Here is an 18,540-nt window from a genome sequence, read left to right as displayed (position 1 = left end):
TTCACGACGTTGTTCACGAAGTGTTAGCGGCGCTGCAACAAACTCCTCTTTACATTATCAGTTAATCTGCCAATTATTCATCTATTATTGTTTGAAGCATTAAGATATCGTCAAAAATGCCTGTGACGACCTCACACACGGAAAATTAAATCACAATCAAAACTTTACAGCACAGAAAATTAGGAGAAAGCGTCAGAAAGTTTTGATTTCAAGATAACTGGAACAATCAATCTGAGCAGAATCTTTTTTATTTCAAATAGTTGTACGACTTCATCTTCCCTGAAGTGAACTCCGGTCGACCTCTGAGAAGCAGCTCAAACGTCCGTTTCAAAGTTAAAATGAATCCAATTTATCATGCAGCTCTTTGACCTCAGTTTTACTGTGAAGTTCGTTAGCTTACGTTGTTTCGGATCATTTCAGATGTTTTTTCATAATTTGAGGTTGATGTTTTTCATCATCTTCTAATATTTTATCAACCAAATATTTCATTGTATAATTCTGAAGATAACCTGCAGATTGATGGATAATTTAAATAACTGATTGTCGCACTTCCTGTTTATGTTACGGATGAGATTAGTGTTGAACTTGACTTCCTGTTTATGTTACGGATGAGATTAGTGTTGAACTTGACTTCCTGTTTATGTTACGGATGAGATTAGTGTTGAACTTGACTTCCTGTTTATGTTATTGATGAGATTAGTGTTGAACTTGACTTCCTGTTTATGTTACGGATGAGATTAGTGTTGAACTTGACTTCCTGTGTGGCAGCTGGATTTGAAGCTAATGAGTTTAATTTAATTGATTATTTGATATATTGATCTTCTCGTGTCAGTGTGAAACTCACTTCCCCTCAGAGCTGATGGAATAAATTAAACCTTCCCCTGAGGTTTAATATTCTCACTTCTTAAAGCTGAATTAAGTTAAATGTTGTCTACATGTGTTTTGAAGCCTCTAAAACTAACCTCATGATGAACTGCTGATCTTCAGCATGCGATCATTTCCGTGTGAAACAAATCGGAGAGGCTGTGAGTGTTCGTCTCCTGTTGTGTGTTTCCTGCATGAAGTCCTGTCACCTCTCAGCAGACTGAATAGATCTCAGATTGAATAGATCTCAGACTGAATAGATCTCAGACTGAATAGATCTCAGATTGAATAGATCTCAGATTGAATAGATCTCAGACTGAATAGATCTCAGACTGAATAGATCTCAGACTGAATAGATCTCAGATTGAATAGATCTCAGACTGAATAGATCTCAGATTGAATAGATCTCAGACTGAATAGATCTCAGACTGAATAGATCTCAGATTGAATAGATCTCAGACTGAATAGATCTCAGATTGAATAGATCTCAGACTGAATAGATCTCAGACTGAATAGATCTCAGACTGAATAGATCTCAGATTGAATAGATCTCAGATTGAATAGATCTCAGATTGAATAGATCTCAGACTGAATAGATCTCAGATTGAATAGATCTCAGGCTGCGTTACGAATCTTCTGGTCTGCTGCGTGTTCGTGTTTTTCTCCTGTTTAATATGCTCACAGTTATTTTCACCTTCTTGATTCTTTTCCTGCAAAAGCCAGTAAAGGTCAAAGAGAGAAAACATCATTTATGAAGAGGCCACGTTTTCACTGCAGTGAGCGTTCAAATCAATCAAAACGTGGGAACAAATTCATCAAAACGTGGGAACAAATTCATCAAAACATAGGAACAAGTTGTATCTTGTGCCGGAACAATATAATGTTGTGTACTCAATGTAGTAAAACGTGGCCTCGATATAAATTTTAAATTCGTAAGGTTTAAGGATCGTGAAGGTTCGTGAAGGATCGTGAAGCCGCTGCGTCGACAGCTCGGCGCCGACAATCAGTCAAACGTTTCCGATGAAGCTTCGTACGTTTGTGCAGGTCGGTGAAAAACCGAAGTGACGATGAGGTGGAATCAGTGAAACTACCGACGCACACGAGAAGTCAACAACGTAAAAAATAAAGCGGAACTAGTTCCTGTCGCCTTCATCGGCTTCGTTATTTCCCGATGCTGCTGCTCTTTTCCTGTTTTTGCGGCTCGACACTCACCTGTAAGACGGGAACACTGACCAGAGTCCAGGAGCCGGTTTGTCCCTCCGTGTTGCCGTACTTTTGGGTTTTGGTGTGATGCTGCAGCTGAGCTGTGAACGACTGCATGTCTGTCTGTGTATGTTCAACATGGTCTGAGTCTCAACTGTGTTTTTGATCAATAAAAGAAGGAAACAGCAGATCGGATGTTTGATGTTGAACCAACGTGTTTGACCTTCACTTTATTTACACAGTGTAAATAGAAATAAGGAAACAAGTTCGAAACACCCGTTTAATTACAACCTGAAATCAGACGTTTAAAGAGTTATTGGTTATCTTCAGGACCTCCTGCTCAGTCTGCAGCTGGTGATGCCTTCAGGGTCCTGGTTGAACTTTCACTCTGTTAATTAAACAGCAGATAACCAGAACCGAGTCGGGACGTCCTCGTCTTCCTCACCGAGGCCCAGCGTGGCTGCTGAACCAGTCCAGAACCTCCCGCTGGTTCTGCTGCAGCCACCTGATGTTGGTTCTGGTCCTCTCCACGGCCTGATCCACCGCCAGCGCAGCCGAACCGAACTCTTCCGCCCCGTGACGCTGCACGAAGTCCAGGAGCTGCAATCAGAGCAGAGCGGCTCAGAGAAGATCAAAGAGAGAACCGGAAGGAAGTTCAGCTCACCTGCTGAAGGTCTGCAGCTGTGGAGAACCTCTCCGTGACTCCGGTGATCAGGGAGGCGAAGGAGAAAGAACCGACACCGTACCTGGAACAAATATTTATTTTACATGTCAGAAGTTCCTGGAACCTGAAAGCAGACGCTAATGTTAGCTAGTGTAGGCTAACACAGCTAACAGGTTAACGTTAGCACAGACTAGCTAGTGATAGTTTGTTTACATTAAAGTTAGTTTAGGTCAAAGTTAGTTTAGGTCAAAGTTAGTTTAGGTCAAAGTTAGCTTTAGTTTAACAACAAACTATCAACCAGTCTAACGATAGTTTCTTTATGTTAATATTAGCGTAAACAAGCTAATGTTAGTTTGTTTAGATTAACGTTAAATTGCCCTCATCATTGTTCAGTCGGTCCTTTTAATAAGAGTTTATATGTAATCACAGTATTTTTTTTATTGAGATGTTTTCGGAGAATCGTAGGATTTGAACGGTTAGCGACTCGAGCACTTGTGTTGTGTCTACATCCCTGTTTCCCACAATGCACTGCGCTCACTCCGTGAACAGGTACTCCCAGTGCTCCTGGACGAAGTCCCAGGCCAGAGCCTGTCCCAGTCTGTTCCTGGCGACTGACGTGATGACGGAAGTGGCGTCCTGTTTCCGGATCATCGTGGGGTCTAAGGTGTACAACAGGTACCTGTGAACAGGAAGTGATGTCATTAAATAGTGTCCATCCACCTGCTTTAATGTTCCAGTCAACTCTGGACTCGCTGGGTTCAGATCCTCTTCACATTATTTCAGGTGGATTTTATATTTTCTATCTTAGTTGTTGTTGTTGGAACTTGTGCATCATTTTTGTGGACTTTGATGAAATAATATGTGGAAACATTTTGAGTGGATGATGATGATGATGATGATGATGATGTCATGCTTCAGGGACCAGGTTCAGGGACCAGGTTCAGGGACCAGGTTCAGGGACCAGGTTCAGGGACCAGGTTCAGGGACCAGGTTCAGAGACACCCACCTCTTGAGCAGCTGTGTATTCTCCGTACAGCTCAGTGCAGACATCAGTTTGCTGGCCTCGCTGACCACAGAAGCATTGTGGACCTGCGACCAACCGAAGTTCCACTCGGCCTCGTCACCGGTGGCCACGGCGCTGCAGTACACCGCCGAGCGCAGGTTGGGGTGGATCCTGACAGAAACACAATGATTGACAGCTGAGTTTGGTGTGTTTGAAGACTGCTGAGGTGATGAGGTGTGCGGTGGACCCACGTGTTGTGCTGAGGCAGGTCCATCCACTGTCTGAACCAGGTGCTGGCCAGGGTCTGGCACTCCGGTACTCCGGTCCTGCAGGCCGTCCGCAGAGCGTTCACCTGGTTGTACCTGCGGGAGGAGACAGAGGTGAAGCAGGACTTTATCACTGCTGCAGAGAAACCAGATGTGTGGTCCTGCTTATGGTCCTGGTCCTGGTTCTGGTACAAGGAGGTGAAAGCAGGACCAGCACCTCTGGTTTGAGTCCGGTTCAGGACCATCGATGTCTCCTGAAGCTACAATACGATTGATGTCATTCGTCAGTGATCGGGTTGGACAGCTGTGTCCAGGTGTGTCCAGCTGTGTCCAGCTGTGTCCAGGTGTGTCCAGGTGTGCACTTACTGGTCGGTGTGTCTGTCAGGAACACGGCTCCAGTCCGATGTCATGTTCTTGAAGTAGAGGAAGAGGGGCGTCACCTGCTTCTTCACGTAGTCCTACGGGATCACAGCGAGGCTTCTCCGTTAATCTGCAGACGGACCAGAGCCCAGCGAGACCGGAACCAGGTACCTGCTCACCTGCAGAGGCTGGTAGACCTCGGTCCGGTCCAGCATCAGGTAGTAGTAATCCAGGTTGTCCAGAGCAGACTGCCAGGGCAGGTACTCGGTCTCCTCCGACAGGTAAGAGGTCATCCTGAGAGCCAGTGTCGTGGAGACCAGCTGAGCCCTGCAGACAGAAGACATGGACCAATCAGCATCCAGCGTACACACCTGAGACGTCAGCTCCGCCTCCACCTGATACAGGTCAGTGTGTTTGGGTGTTAACGTGGTAATTGTCACTAAAGCTGTCAGATAAATGAAGTGGTGAAGACTCACGTAAAGTAGTAAAATTTGTACTCGAGTTAAAGTACTTAGTTACTTTTCCCTCCTGGGTTGTAAGTCCTGGACTCACCTGGCCAGGTTGAAAGCATCATCCACCAGCTGGGCTCTGTTAATCACCGGTATGTCCTGGAACCAAACACGGACCGTCGTCACGCCAACACGCCATCACATGCCAACACGTGTCACATCTCGGCGGCATACCTGGTGCGCTGCACCGAGCTGAGCGAGCAGCCGCTCCCAGTTCCCGAGGTCGTAGTTCACCCGGTAATATCCTGTTACGTTGACGTTGGCCAGAATCCACGAAGCCCCGCCCCTCATGTCCTGGTTCACCGCTGCAGAGGAACGACTCGTTAAACAGCACAGACACAGTTCAGCGCTTTTAACAGTTAATTACTGACTCGTTATGACGCACCTTCCTGTTCCATCAGCCACCAGACGTCTCTCTGGACCTCACTGGTCTTCATCCACCGGACCGGAACCGGCCACTCGTAGCTGGAGGAGGAAACGCTTTCAGCTTTTATTCACGAGGCAGCGACCCCCCGCGGGGCCAAAACATGAAGCCAAAACTACAGCTCCTCCAGTGAGATAGTTACGCTTGAGGCTGTCCAGATGTGACAGTTACACGTTTTGATGTCGTGGACGCGCGTGTCTATTACACGCTTTGTCCTGTAGCCATTTCTTGGAAAACGAAATCTGCTGTTTCAATCATGAGACTGAAAGGAAAAATAAACCATTAGCAAAAACATGGTGATGGTGAAACGCTGCCTACTTGTACGGGGATGCCGTGACGTTGGAGTCCGGCTCCAGCAGAAAGTGCTTCTGGGATACCTTCCCGGTGGTCGTATCTATGGTAACCACAGGGAAGCCCATCTGAAGCACCCAGGGGTTCATGATGTCATCAACTGGACGAGGAAGTGAAACATTATTGTCCTCCACCGCCTGCAGGAACAATATTCATCAAAAAATGATTATTTAGAAGAAGTCAAATATTTTCAACATTTATCTTGCAACATGTAATTTATTGAAAAAAAACAACTTCTAAAGACATTTTTGGAGATGAAAAAAATAAAATCTTCATCTTACCATTTGAAGATGTTTCCACAGGTCATCTCCGACAGTGTTGCTGTAGGCAAAGTGACGGAGGTACGTCTGCAGCCAAAAGGAACACCGCCGACGTTAGCAACCCTCCATTGTTAGCTTTTCACGAAACACTAAAATGTACGTTAAATATTGTTCAAAACAGAGAAACGTACTCTGAGTCCCTGGAGGAAGACGGGCTCCGACAGGAAGTCGGACAGCATCCTCAACACTGCTGCGCCCTGTGGAGCCACGGAGACGGAGGTCATCGCTGAAGTTACAATGCTAACGCTAACTTCTCAAAATGTAAATGCTAACGATGATTTTACAAAGTTTAAATGTTAAAATGAACATGACAAAGTTTAAATAACAACATTAATGCTAATATTAACTTTACCAATTTTAAACGCTAATATTAACTTCCAAAAGTTGAAATGCTAACATTAACTTCTTAAAGATAAAACTAAAGTTTTAACATTAACTTTACAAAGTTCGAGCTAAAGTTTAAATTTAATCCCGTTAATTTGAAGGACATCATCTGATTTGTACGGACGCTGTGGCGGCGCCGGTCTTCGTACCTTACTGTACGAGATGACGTCGAACTGCTCACTGATCTGATCTGGCACGACGACGGCGTCTTCTTTAGAGGACAGAGGGTGAGAGGACGTCAAGGCGTCGACCGCAAACACTCGGTGGATGTCGTCCAGGACGATCAGGTCCTTCTGGAGCGGATAGAGAGACGAACATACGTTTCAAACCGGGACAGGAAGTCACGTTCTGCGCGTGTTCCCCGACGCGTTCTCACCACGTTCCACGCTGGCTCGGCGTAGTCGGCCCCGAGGTACGATACGTATGAAGCGAAGCCCTCGTTCAGCCAGACCTCGTTCCACCAGCGCAGCGTCACCAGGTTACCGAACCACTGCAGCAGACACGCCAATCGGTCAGCACGTCGGCCAATCACAGAGCGGATCGGTCGGAGGAGGAGGTGTTTACCATGTGAGCTAACTCGTGAGCGATGATGGTGGCGGTGGTCTCCTTGCTCCTGTTGGAGGAGGTGGCGTCGTCGTAGAGCAGGTTGGTCTCTCTGTACGTCACCAAACCCCAGTTCTCCATCGCACCGAAGTAAAAGTCCGGCAGAGCAATCTGATCTGGGGGGCGGAGAGCAGCTTTAACGTACGCCGATGGAGACGAAGTCACGACAACGATACCCTGAAAACCTCTTTTCAAATCTCTTTCAGTCTGAAAACTTTACGTCTCTCCAGAGCGAGATCTCTCAGGAACGCCTTCGGGGAATTTCTTGTAATTTGGCACAAACGTCCACTTGGACTGAAGGATGAAGTGATTACAATTTGGGGGTCAAAGGTCGCTGTCACCTCGTGTGCGACCCATTCTTGTGAACCATTGCCGAGGAGCAGCGGACTGTGATGTGGTCTCATCCCGAATGTGTGACTGATCGTAGAGATCTTCTGAACATGTGTGTGAAGCATCCTCTGTTGTCACGGCAACAATTTTATGTTATTGGACTAATTCTGTCGCAGAGCGCGTCAGCTGACCGGGAAGTGCTCCTCAGGTGGAGCTCACCTGACTTGCTCAGAGGGTACGAGGTGTTGTAGTAGCGCTGGAAGAAGTCCAGGATGGGTCCGGTCACGTTGAGAGCGTAGCCTCCCTGCTGCACGACACTCCTGCGAGCCCAGACGCGGATCTGAACACACAACACACAGGAAGTGGTGTCCTCCGTAAAATACATTTTAATATTCTACAGGTCTTTATTTTATATTTTTACAACCAGACTTAAATCAAAGGAAACTTCATTGGATTCCAGTCTGTACACAGAAAACTACTGGGAGTGAGACATCGTGACTTTTCTCCTATCAGAGATGGAGTGACTTCCTTCTTCTGATTATTGACCAATCAGGAACCCGATATGACCACGTTAGTTTGGGTCAACAGTTCCCGCGTGGACGCTGCATCATGGGAAACGTGTCTCTTTCATAATAAAAGTGTAGCAGCAAAGGTTCTGTGGACTACAAAATAAAAGATGGACCTAAACTTTTTTTTTCCACACCATTTGAGAACAATTGCTTCAGAGCATCCACGTTCCTTTACTGTCTGTTTAACTAGCTGAAGCCCCGCCCCCTCCCCTTCCATGTGACATCATGGATAATCACCAGAGTGTCTCCCGCGGCGCTCAGGTGTGCGAAGTCACAGACGACGATGGCCAGGAGATACGTGGACATTTTCCTGGTGGGTTCAAACTCGGTCTGCGTAACAGCGACTCCATCGGCGGTTGTGTTCACGACATCTGAGGAGCACAGAGACATTTCAACAAGCCGGAGGGACGAAGGGACAGAGGGACGAAGGGACATTTAAACACATCTATTAAAATGTTCATGATTAAATGTCAGAAAATGTTTTGTCCGTGCTGTAGTACACGGCTTTACCACCAGGTGAACTCTCTTTACCGGTGTGTTTACCGACAAATCAAACCTCACTGACATTTAACACTGCCAATGCTGCTGCTATCACTAACACTGCTAACGCTGCTAACACTGCTAACGTTCAGAAGCATCAAGCTGCTGATGGATCCCGACGCTAACGGTGGATTTGTCCCGTGCGGTGCGCCGACCTCGGTCCATGCCGTTGGACAGGGCTAGCGTTCCTGGCGGGTGGAGGACGGTTATGTAGAAAACAGCTTTCATGGCCGGCTCGTCGAAACACGGGAACGTCTTCCTGGCGTGAGTTGGATGCATCTGAGAGGTGGCAACGATCCTGAGAGAGAACCAAACGTTTAACAAACCGTCTCGACGAAAACAGATCCGAGAACAGCCGGACGGAGAACTTACTTCCTGACTCCGTCTTCGTCGTATTCGCTCCGGTAAAATCCGGCCAAGTCGTCGGCCAGCTCTCCCGTGAACTCCGTGTACAGCTGGTACTTCTGGCCTCGACTCAACGGACCGCTCAGCTGGACGACCAGATACTGAGTCTCCGGCTGCAGCCACGACGACTCGATAGCGGGAGCAGCAGCGCCACCTGTAGACGGGAGAAGAGGAGGCGCGATGAGACGTGAGGACGTCCACAAATAGAAAGAGGTCGTCTGCAAACAGACTGAGATCTGTTTGCTCTGATAAACGTCAACAAACATAACAAATGAGAGTGTGTGTGTGTGTGTGTGTGTGTGTGTGTGTGTGTGTGTGTGTGTGTGTGTGTGTGTGTGTGTGTGTGTGTGTGTTACCTGCAGCAGTGAGCCGGGCCATGTGTGTCTGTGTGTCGTCCAGTTTGCTGTAGTTGAGTTTGTTGGAGTGAATCAGGATCAGATCGGTTTCATGAACACACTCAAACTGCACAACGGACCGTCCTGAAAAGACAAGTTATTATGTTTGTTGGCAACGTCACCTCACATTGAGGTCACTGAAGGTCACTGAAGGTCACTGATGGTTACTGAAGGTCACTGAAGGTCAGTGTGTCTGAACATCTTACCAGCTGATTCATAGAGAGAGAATAACTAATCATCAACCAGCAGTGATGTCATCAACCATCAGTGATGTCATCAACCATCAGTGATGTCATCAACCATCAGTGATGTCATCGTTGGTTCATGAATGTTATGAATCCTCCAGTTCAGATTCTCTCCGTCACCATCTTTATTAGTTCGGAGCGGTTTGGAGCAGGAAGTGACCATATTTGGACGAGCTGGGGGAGGAGCCAGCGGTGGATCTGACCGATCTGATCGGAAACCTGACGATACTACGTCCCGCCCACCGATAGCTGTAACCTGACTGCACCACAGGCCTGTCAATCAAACAGACACGCCCCCCAAAAACAGGTGTTCTTGAATCTTCTTTTCTAATGAATGAGGGATTATTTTCAGATGGACCTCCAGAAAACTAAGAAGAAGGAGTGACTTTAGCTAACAACACCGAGATAACTGATGGACACATTTTATTCACTTTGGATTTGATGAGAGAAGTTGAATGGGAGTCTATGGAGCCGGAGGCTTTTTGGAGCCGACCTCTAGTGGCACTCGCTGGTATTGCAGCTGAAGACACTTCTGGATCAGAACCATTTTACAGACCTGAAGCTACGAACACTTTTATATCCAGTCTGCCATCATGCCCTGCAGGTGGAGGCAGCGGCGCCGTCACTCACCTGTGAACAGGTAGAGGCCGGTGTCGGGGGCGGGGCTGAGGCGGGGCCACAGGGTGACGTTGTAGAGTTCGGGGACCAGAGCGGCAGGGAGACGATAGCTGAGGGGACAAAACACAAAGACCGAAAGATCTCAGAACAGGAAGACGTCGCAGTGTTTCCTGTTGAGGGTGTCAGTGCTTTCATTTTGGTAGAGGACCTCTAGCTGCTTCCTGTTGAGACTTTGGATCAGCTGGAGACTTTTGTTGCCTTCGAGGCGACGGACATCTCATTACCTGTCCCAAGGAGCCGTGATGTCATCGTCGCCATCACCCGCCGTCAGGGCGATAGTCCACAGTGTGACGATGGTTGCCACGGAGACCAGGGCCACGACCACGCAGAGGACACACAGGCGGCTGACTCGGCAGCTTCTTCCCATCGCAGACAGACGGAGGACTGAACCTCGGCTCAGAGACCGACGAGACGTAGAGAGCGAAGAGGACGGACAGCCAGGAGTCCTGCCCCTCCACCCCCACCCCACCCCACCCCACACACACCTGTCACCGAGTGGAATAGATGGATCCGATATGAGGACGGCTCTCGTGGGAACGCTCGGTGATAAACTTGCTGATAGATTGTCTGCTGGAATGTTTGAGTGCTGGTTCAAACGTCAAGTCATAAAACACGGCATTTTATGGTGTTTGTCTGGCAGAGTTCAAAGGTCAAACCTTCACTCCTGTCTTCGGAGAGACCTCAGCGTGCTGTGGCCTTATAAAGACATTTAATTAAAAATATAATCACCTTATTATTCTGCTGAATCGCCACAAAAAAAACACAGTGGGGAGTGAACAGCCTGCCTGCGTCATCGCACACACACACAGTCCAGATGAGAGCACAGCGCCCCTCACAGGACACAAGGTGTAAAAGCACCTCTCCTCATATCGAGCTCCAAAGAGGAAGAAACACGCGTTAATCCTTTATTGTCGTCATGACTTCATTTAAAACAATTCTGAAAACTTTATTGTCCTTTTTATAAATCATCACAACAGCTCCAATAAAATATGAATCAAAGCTGAAGTGACAATAAAAAACATCAGTCTTCATGTAAACAAACATCTTTTATTATTTATTTTATAGAAACAGATCTATGAACTGTAAGAAATTAGTTTCTGATCAGAGTAAACACCTGAAAGGCACCAGGATTTATTAAACCTGACTGTTTGTGTCCCTCTGATGATCTGAGCTTCCTCAAAATAAATGTCTTCTGTGTTTAACTTGTAATATTTCTTTATCACTCACGATGTTTGATGTATATAAAGTTTATTGTTCTTATCGTTGATTTTATATCCAGATGGATCCTGGAACCCATAGTGGAACCCAAAGTCTAACGTACAAACATAATTTTTCTTAAAGAATAGCTGCTTCCACTGTGACCTTTGACCTTGCATCCTCTCTGCTGTGTGTGTGTTTAGGAGCCTGAAGCTCCTCCTGGTGGAGCGGCGAGGAACTGCACGTCGTCGTCACTGGATCGTTGATCCTCAGCCTGTTCACTTCCTCCCGCAGAACCCTGAACTGTCACTGAAACACCACCTGCCTGCTGCTACAGGCGTATAAATCAAGCGCCTCTCACATTTCACCCTGGCTGAGTTTTTTTTTTTTACCACAATGGTGTTTGGTTTCACTTCCTCTCTCTGGCTGTCAGGAACTTCCTGCTGTCTGACATGTTACATGTTGTTTTGAGTGTTTCAGGAAACACGCTCCAGTCTTTTTCTTCCATTTTTTTTATCACTAGAACCGGACCAGAAGTCCAACATAATGAGGACACAGCTGGACCCAGCTGGACTACCCCGAGTGGAGATGCAGCAGATCATCTGAGCAGTGAAGCGGGTCTGAGTTCTGATCAGCTGTTTGAATCTGATGGCAGCACAACGGAGGAGCGCTGACACCGACCCGACTCCAGGTTCTTTCTCGTTCTGTCATGTTCTGTTCGCTTTAATCCTCACTGCTGTCAGTAAGACGAGAAACAAAACTTTTAGTTTTAGACTCAGATCGACCTCTATGAACCAGCTGAGACGTCCTGATAGCTGTTACCTGTCAATCAAACAGACACGCCCCCAAAAACAGGTCTTCTTGAATCTTCTTTTCTAATGAATGAGGGATTATTTTCAGATGGACCTCCAGAAAACTAATAAGAAGGAGTGACTTTAGCTAACAACACCGAGATAACTGATGGACACATTTTATTCACTTTGGATTTGATGAGAGAAGTTGAATGGGAGTCTATGGAGCCGGAGGCTTTTTGGAGCCGACCTCTAGTGGCACTCGCTGGTATTGCAGCTGAAGACACTTCTGGATCAGAACCATTTTACAGAACTGAAACTACGAACACTTTTAGAAACAGTCTGAGGTTAAAAGTCTTTATGTGAAGCTAAGCAAACAGTTTCCTCTTGTTTTCAGTCTTAATGCTGTCGGCTGCAGATAAAATGGACTGAATATTGTTTCTCGTGTGTGTGTGTGTGTGTGTGTGTGTGTGTGTGTGTGTGTGTGTGTGTGTGTGTGTGTGTGTGTGTGTGTGTGTGTGTGTGTGTGTGTAGATGACCTTCCCAGTTGCTCCAGTTTGACCACAAAGGAGCTACAGCAGAACTGGCAGGCGGTGAAGCGGGAGCAGCGACCCGTCAGGCTGCTGTTTGAAATCCCATCGACTCGTATTGTTGAACAAACTCTGAGCAAACACGCGGTGAGACGTCGTGTTTTACACTTTATTAAAGATCAGAGTCACATACAGGAGTTCCAACCTCCACTTCCTGCTTCCTGTTTCTCTCTCCAGCTGTATGAGATCGCGGTGATGCGTTCCGGCAGCTTCGAGTCCCACCGCGTGTCGGTGGAGCGCCGCTACAGCGACTTCTGCCACCTCCACCACCGACTCGTGGAGGAGTTCGAGGAGGAGCTGGAGGAGGTGCTTCTTCCCCGCAAGCTGCTGACGGGGAACTTCTGCCCGGAGAGCATCTCGGAGCGGCGCCGGGCGCTGCAGGACTACCTGGCCCGGCTGTACGCCACCCGCTGCGTCCGGCACTCCCCTCTCTTCGCCTCCTTCTTCACCGAGCAGGAGCAGCGGCGGGCCCACGGCCTGCTGCGGGCCGGGCAGTTCCGGCCCGCTCTGGAGCAGCTGCGGACCGTTCTGGACATCCAGGAGAAGCTGTTGCCGTGGCAGCAGCCCACCATGACCGTCTCCACGCTGGCCGGCCTCGCCGTCTGCCACCGCGACCTGGACGAGCCGGAGCAGGCGTTCGCGGCCGCCCAGAGAGCTCTACCCCCGGTGAGGCGCTACGGCCTGCGGCGCTACAGAGCCGCCCTGCTGGAGCTGCTGGTGGACGAAGGGTACCGGCTGGGTCGACCCGTGGCTCAGCTGCAGGAGGAGCTGACCACCCTGAGGGATGCCGAGAGGGGAGAGGCGTCGCCACGCTCCCTGAAGGAGCTGCTGATCCGGGAATTCATCTGACGAAGGAGCCGACTGGATCAGAGTTACTGTCAGCAGCTCTGAGAGCACCAACGGATCAACACGCTGCACCCACAGACTGTTTGTAAAAGTGTTGTTAGCTTCAGGTCAGAAAAATGAGGCCTTCAGCTGCAATACCAGCGAGTGCCACTAGAGGTCGGCTCCAAAAAGCCTCCGGCTCCATAGACTCCCATTCAACTTCTCTCATCAAATCCAAAGTGAATAAAATGTGTCCATCAGTTATCTCGGTGTTGTTAGCTAAAGTCACTCCTTCTTCTTAGTTTTCTGGAGGTCCATCTGAAAATAATCCCTCATTCATTAGAAAAGAAGATTCAAGAACACCTGTTTTTGGGGGCGTGTCTGTTTGATTGACAGGCCTGTGGTGCAGTCAGGTTACAGCTATCGGTGGGCGGGACGTAGTATCGTCGGGTTTCCGATCAGATCGGTCAGATCCACCGCTGGCTCCTCCCCCAGCTCGTCCAAATATGGTCACTTCCTGCTCCGAACCGCTCCGAACTAGCAAAGATGGTGACGGACAGAATCTGAACTGGAGGATTCATAACGATCACAAACCAACGATGACATCACTGATGGTTGATGACATCACTGATGGTTGATGACATCACTGTTCGTCTTGTCTCGTCTCCGGACCACTGAAGTTCTCTCGTCTGGTTCGTTCTCGTTGGCGTTCTGCTGGAGGTGGAGGTCAAAGGTCGGTCCTCCTTCCACTGGGTCAGATGAGCCAAACCTTCGTCCTGCTGTGATCTCTCCTCCTCGTCTTAATGTGGTTCTCCTGTCTGCGACGTCTGCTGTATAATTACGTCACTACATTTAAATATGACGCCTTTTAGTGATTAAACATTTATCTGATTCACAGAGAATGATTCTTTTTGAATATATTTGTAAAGTAAATTTCCATATATGTGTTTCTGATGTGAAGATTTCCTGCTTTCGATTTGGATTATTGTCATTCAATTTGAATAATTTCAAGGTTTGAACTGTTGTTCGGACAAAACAATCAATCAATGAGAGGGTTTCACAAATTAGCTGGTCACTTAAATAATTTGGAAAATAATCATCATTTTCATGTTCACAGATATTAAATCTGGAATGTTTAACAGCTGGAGGAATGAACTATATTTATTTTGAAAATATTTCTAAATGTTATTTTAATTAAATGTGTTTTGTTAAACAAGAATATATTCCGTTTCTGATCAAAAATACAATTCTGATGGTTTGGACTTGAATCTTTTCGTTTTAAAGTCTGAACATGATTCTGCTTTTCTCTCGAACATCGATGATATCGGAAGTTGATTAATCAGGCTCCTCCCCGCGTCATCCTTTACGAGCTTCTGCGGCTGCGCGGAACTCGTGCTGTTAGCTTAGCAGCCAACGAGGGAACGAGTTCCTGCGGAGTTCCTGCGGAGCTGCTGTCAAACTGTTGAAAAGAGTTCCTGCGGAGTTCCTGCAGTTCGGTTCAAACTGTTCAAAAATGGCGAACGACTCCATGAAACTCTCCAAAAACCTTCTGCGCATGAAGGTTAGTGAAACGGAAGTTGTGAGGAACCGGTCGTGTTCGCCGAGCAGAACCTCCTTCAGGATCCGACAATTAAACACTTCCTGCTTCATTAAATACCTTTTTATGGTCGGGACAAAAAATATAAACTTGATCATCAGTTTAATCGAGTTTCATCCCCATAAATCTGTTCATCATATTGATTGAAGCTGAACTAAATCTGAAGCGTTTGATCAGATCTGATGTAAATTAAATAACTTAAAACGGGCAGTTTAAAGACTGAACCATGATTTTAATTCATATCAGATTTAATCATCATGAAATTAACCTGCAGCCTGTTTTAGAGGAAATATTCACTTTTAAAACGCTGCAGTCAGAAACGTATTCCTTTTTCTTTTTATCAATAAGTGAGTCAGAAAGTTTGATTGATTGATTTTCTGTTTTCGGACTCATCGTTTGCAGCTCTGCTGCTGAAGTTGAACCTGTCACAGCTGTGACGTAACGTCCACACGCTACGTCACAGCTGTGACGTAACGTCCACACGCTACGTCACAGCTGTGACGTAACGTGTGGACGTTGTCTTGGTGTCTCAGTTCATGCAGAGAGGTCTGGACGCGGAGACCAAGAAGCAGCTGGAGGAAGACGAGCGGAGAATCATCAGTGATGAACACTGGTACCTGGACCTGCCCGAGCTCAAAGCTAAAGAGTAAGATGTCCTCCTCCTTCCCCCGAAGCCAGACTCCATTCATAAATCTGACCGATGATACGTTCTCTGATCACGTCCTACACTTGAACAGCTGAAGCCTCAGTTCATTTCAGCGCAGATATAAAATAGATCAATATTTCTCACAACGACAAAATGATATCCGACTGATTAAAGTGTTTCTTGCGTCATTGCGTTCTCATAACTTGTCCGTCAGATGGACTTTTTCGTAACATAAATGAGCTGAATAGTAAACGGGACATTTTTTAAATGGAGTCTGGTGTAAAAGGCTTTAAAAATAAAAAAAAGAACGAGGCTGTGAACCATCAGTTTGTTGAAAGACTGAACTTTAATAAAGTTTTAAAGATGAGCTTCACTCATTCCTCATGTTCACCTTGTAACTAAACCTGATGATGATTTTAAAATGTGTTTGTGATGTTTTTTTCAGGAACCTGATCATTGAGGAGAAGAGTTTCGTGTCGTGTGAAGACTTGAAGTACGGTCGCATGTCCTTCAGGGGTTTTAATCCTGAAGTTGAGGTCCGTCTCAGTTTGACTTTATCACCTCTGATCGCTCACATTTCAGCTTCTCGTCTTTCTCTGCTTGTTTTTACAGAAAATGTTGATTTCAGAGCAGTTTTTATTTTTAACCTGATGTTGATTTAATGTGTCTTTTCATCAAAGTTTGTTTTAGATTTAAATTTTATTTGAACGTTCCATCGAATTTATTCATCCGTTCCTTTGCTTTATTTTACATTCATGCTTTTTTTGTTGTCTTGCGTTCGCCACAGAAACTGATGGCTCTGATGAATCCTAAAGATGAAGAAGAGGAAGGAGAGGAAGAGGACACGAGACGGATGCAGACGGACGTCACAGATGAGGAGATGGCTCTGAGGTACGAAGTGATTCCTTAAATCAAACCCGTCTGTGTAATAAAACCGGCGTCTGACTCTGTTTTTTCCTCTCAGGTACGAGAGTTTGGTCGATAGCTTGAGGAAAAAGTTTGCAAAGAAGCGCGAGAGAGCGTCGATGGAGGACGAGGACGTGAACCACAACGTGATGGAGACGAAATCAAAGAGAGTGTTTGTGAAACCTCAGGACTGACGTCACGGCGTGTTTTTATTTCAAGGACTTTTTTTCCTCCTTTGTTTCTGAGACGGAGCAGCGTGTGCAGAGCTGGAGGGCCGAGTGGATGTTGTACATCCTGTTTTCAGAACGATGTCTTGTTGTGAGAGTTATGAGCTGTGTTTAAGCGTCTGTCCAGATGAAACCTTCATTAAATGTGCAGCTCAGAGTGTCTGTGATGTCCCAGGTCTCATTCGTTGTCCTGAGACGAGCCCGGCTCTCCGATTCAAAAGTTTTCCAAAAAAAAAGTCATGCTATAGTATGTCGTCCAAAATATCATAAGAAACTCACAAACATTGATGGAAAGAAAATAAGATTGTTTCATCTTATTTGCATGTGGCTCAGGAAAGTTTCTTTTGTTTTACTTTCCGCATCTAATTGACGACTCCCCGGTGTCCTCATCATGTGACCTACAACCAACTCAGTGTTATAATACGAAAGCAGATACAAAGGAAATGGAGGTGACTGTCAACTGTTTGTCACACTGCATGAAAGCTGAACTACGGAGGAGCAATGCTTGACATCATTCTTTCAGTTTACATGTATTTTGCTCCTTCTTCTTGCAAGAATAAATGTTCAATATGTTTGATTTTGAATCTAGCCTCTCAGTAATTTTTCTAACAAGCATGTAGTCTAAAATATGATTAAAAAAAGTCATACTATAGCATGTTGTCTAAAATATGATTAAAAAAAGTCACTATAGCATGTCGTCTAAAATATGATTAAAAAAAGTCACACTATAGCATGTCGTCTAAAATATGATAAAAAAAAGTCACACTATAGCATGTCGTCTAAAATATGATAAAAAAAGTCATACTATAGCATGTCGTCTAAAATATGATAAAAAAGTCACACTATAGCATGTCGTCTAAAATATGATAAAAAAAAGTCATACTATAGCATGTCGTCTAAAATATGATAAAAAAAGTCACACTATAGCATGTCGTCTAAAATATGATAAAAAAAGTCACACTATAGCATGTCGTCTATAATATGATAAAAAAAGTCACACTATAGCATGTCGTCTAAAATATGATAAAAAAGTCACACTATAGCATGTCGTCTAAAATATGATAAAAAAGTCACACTATAGCATGTCGTCTAAAATATGATAAAAAAAAGTCACACTATAGCATGTCGTCTAAAATATGATAAAAAAAAGTCACACTATAGCATGTCGTCTAAAATATGATAAAAAAGTCACACTATAGCATGTCGTCTAAAATATGATAAAAAAAAGTCATACTATAGCATGTCGTCTAAAATATGATAAAAAAGTCACACTATAGCATGTCGTCTAAAATATGATAAAAAAAAGTCATACTATAGCATGTCGTCTAAAATATGATAAAAAAGTCACACTATAGCATGTCGTCTAAAATATGATAAAAAAAAGTCACACTATAGCATGTCGTCTAAAATATGATAAAAAAGTCACACTATAGCATGTCGTCTAAAATATGATAAAAAAGTCATACTATAGCATGTCGTCTAAAATATGATTTAAAAAAAAGTCACACTATAGCATGTCGTCTAAAATATGATAAAAAAGTCACACTATAGCATGTCGTCTAAAATATGATTAAAAAAAAGTCATACTATAGCATGTCCTCTAAAATATGATTAAAAAGTCATACTATAGCATGTCGTCTATAATATG

General features: G+C 45.5%; 3 protein-coding genes across 4 annotated transcripts; 2 read left to right on the top strand and 1 right to left on the bottom strand.

Moving 5' to 3' along the window:
• Positions 1 to 2,262: 2,262 nt before the first annotated feature.
• LOC138636445 (aminopeptidase Ey-like) lies at positions 2,263 to 10,535 on the bottom strand. Its single transcript, XM_069724463.1, has 23 exons — positions 10,338 to 10,535; positions 10,066 to 10,163; positions 9,152 to 9,274; positions 8,763 to 8,949; positions 8,546 to 8,688; positions 8,088 to 8,221; positions 7,501 to 7,621; positions 6,913 to 7,067; positions 6,725 to 6,838; positions 6,498 to 6,641; positions 6,096 to 6,161; positions 5,926 to 5,991; positions 5,612 to 5,781; positions 5,255 to 5,334; positions 5,044 to 5,174; positions 4,913 to 4,968; positions 4,540 to 4,687; positions 4,367 to 4,458; positions 3,986 to 4,096; positions 3,738 to 3,905; positions 3,270 to 3,410; positions 2,732 to 2,813; positions 2,263 to 2,667 (listed from the first exon to the last, which is right to left on the bottom strand). The coding sequence occupies exons 1-23, from the start codon at positions 10,478 to 10,480 to the stop codon at positions 2,509 to 2,511; spliced, it is 2,832 nt and encodes a 943-aa protein (XP_069580564.1). The 5' UTR covers positions 10,481 to 10,535; the 3' UTR covers positions 2,263 to 2,508.
• A 65-nt stretch (positions 10,536 to 10,600) lies between these two features.
• On the top strand, positions 10,601 to 13,795 carry snx20 (sorting nexin 20). Its single transcript, XM_069724464.1, has 4 exons — positions 10,601 to 10,656; positions 11,514 to 12,001; positions 12,636 to 12,778; positions 12,869 to 13,795. Exons 2-4 carry the CDS (start codon positions 11,959 to 11,961, stop codon positions 13,538 to 13,540), a joined length of 858 nt encoding a protein of 285 aa, XP_069580565.1. The 5' UTR covers positions 10,601 to 10,656; positions 11,514 to 11,958; the 3' UTR covers positions 13,541 to 13,795.
• Positions 13,796 to 14,920: 1,125 nt separating this feature from the next.
• Positions 14,921 to 17,054, top strand: mphosph6 (M-phase phosphoprotein 6). Of its 2 annotated transcripts, none has more exons than XM_069724493.1 (5): positions 14,921 to 15,077; positions 15,647 to 15,759; positions 16,205 to 16,295; positions 16,547 to 16,650; positions 16,724 to 17,054. In XM_069724493.1, the coding sequence occupies exons 1-5, from the start codon at positions 15,030 to 15,032 to the stop codon at positions 16,857 to 16,859; spliced, it is 492 nt and encodes a 163-aa protein (XP_069580594.1). In that variant the 5' UTR covers positions 14,921 to 15,029; the 3' UTR covers positions 16,860 to 17,054. The 2 variants fall into 2 exon arrangements, with proteins under 2 accessions (XP_069580594.1, XP_069580595.1); XM_069724494.1 differs by having other exon boundaries at positions 14,988 to 15,077; positions 15,609 to 15,759.
• The last annotated feature ends 1,486 nt before the right edge of the window (positions 17,055 to 18,540 follow it).

This window comes from Brachyistius frenatus, unplaced genomic scaffold, assembly GCF_029030835.1.
Source record: "Brachyistius frenatus isolate BFR_SWC_R1_liver_20210118 unplaced genomic scaffold, ASM2903083v1 Contig_378, whole genome shotgun sequence".
NCBI classification, from domain to species: domain Eukaryota; kingdom Metazoa; phylum Chordata; class Actinopteri; family Embiotocidae; genus Brachyistius; species Brachyistius frenatus.
Note: the sequence above shows the minus strand (reverse complement) of the source record. Positions and strands in the feature narration are given on the sequence as shown.

What these genes read in the sequence shown, in the direction of transcription:
- LOC138636445 (XM_069724463.1), bottom strand. Translation starts at nt 10,480, where the DNA reads ATGGGAAGAAGCTGCCGAGTCAGCCGCCTGTGTGTCCTCTGCGTGGTC. An exon ending in GTGGCTGATGGAACAGGAAG is followed by an intron (nt 5,175 to 5,254) that starts GTGCGTCATAAC and finishes GTTCCTCTGCAG; the next exon opens with CGGTGAACCAGGACATGAGG. An exon ending in AATACACAGCTGCTCAAGAG is followed by an intron (nt 3,411 to 3,737) that starts GTGGGTGTCTCT and finishes TCCTGTTCACAG; the next exon opens with GTACCTGTTGTACACCTTAG.
- snx20 (XM_069724464.1), top strand. Translation starts at nt 11,959, where the DNA reads ATGGCAGCACAACGGAGGAGCGCTGACACCGACCCGACTCCAG. An exon ending in TGACACCGACCCGACTCCAG is followed by an intron (nt 12,002 to 12,635) that starts GTTCTTTCTCGT and finishes GTGTGTGTGTAG; the next exon opens with ATGACCTTCCCAGTTGCTCC. An exon ending in AAACTCTGAGCAAACACGCG is followed by an intron (nt 12,779 to 12,868) that starts GTGAGACGTCGT and finishes TTCTCTCTCCAG; the next exon opens with CTGTATGAGATCGCGGTGAT.
- mphosph6 (XM_069724493.1), top strand. Translation starts at nt 15,030, where the DNA reads ATGGCGAACGACTCCATGAAACTCTCCAAAAACCTTCTGCGCATGAAG. An exon ending in AAAACCTTCTGCGCATGAAG is followed by an intron (nt 15,078 to 15,646) that starts GTTAGTGAAACG and finishes TTGGTGTCTCAG; the next exon opens with TTCATGCAGAGAGGTCTGGA. An exon ending in CCCGAGCTCAAAGCTAAAGA is followed by an intron (nt 15,760 to 16,204) that starts GTAAGATGTCCT and finishes TGTTTTTTTCAG; the next exon opens with GAACCTGATCATTGAGGAGA.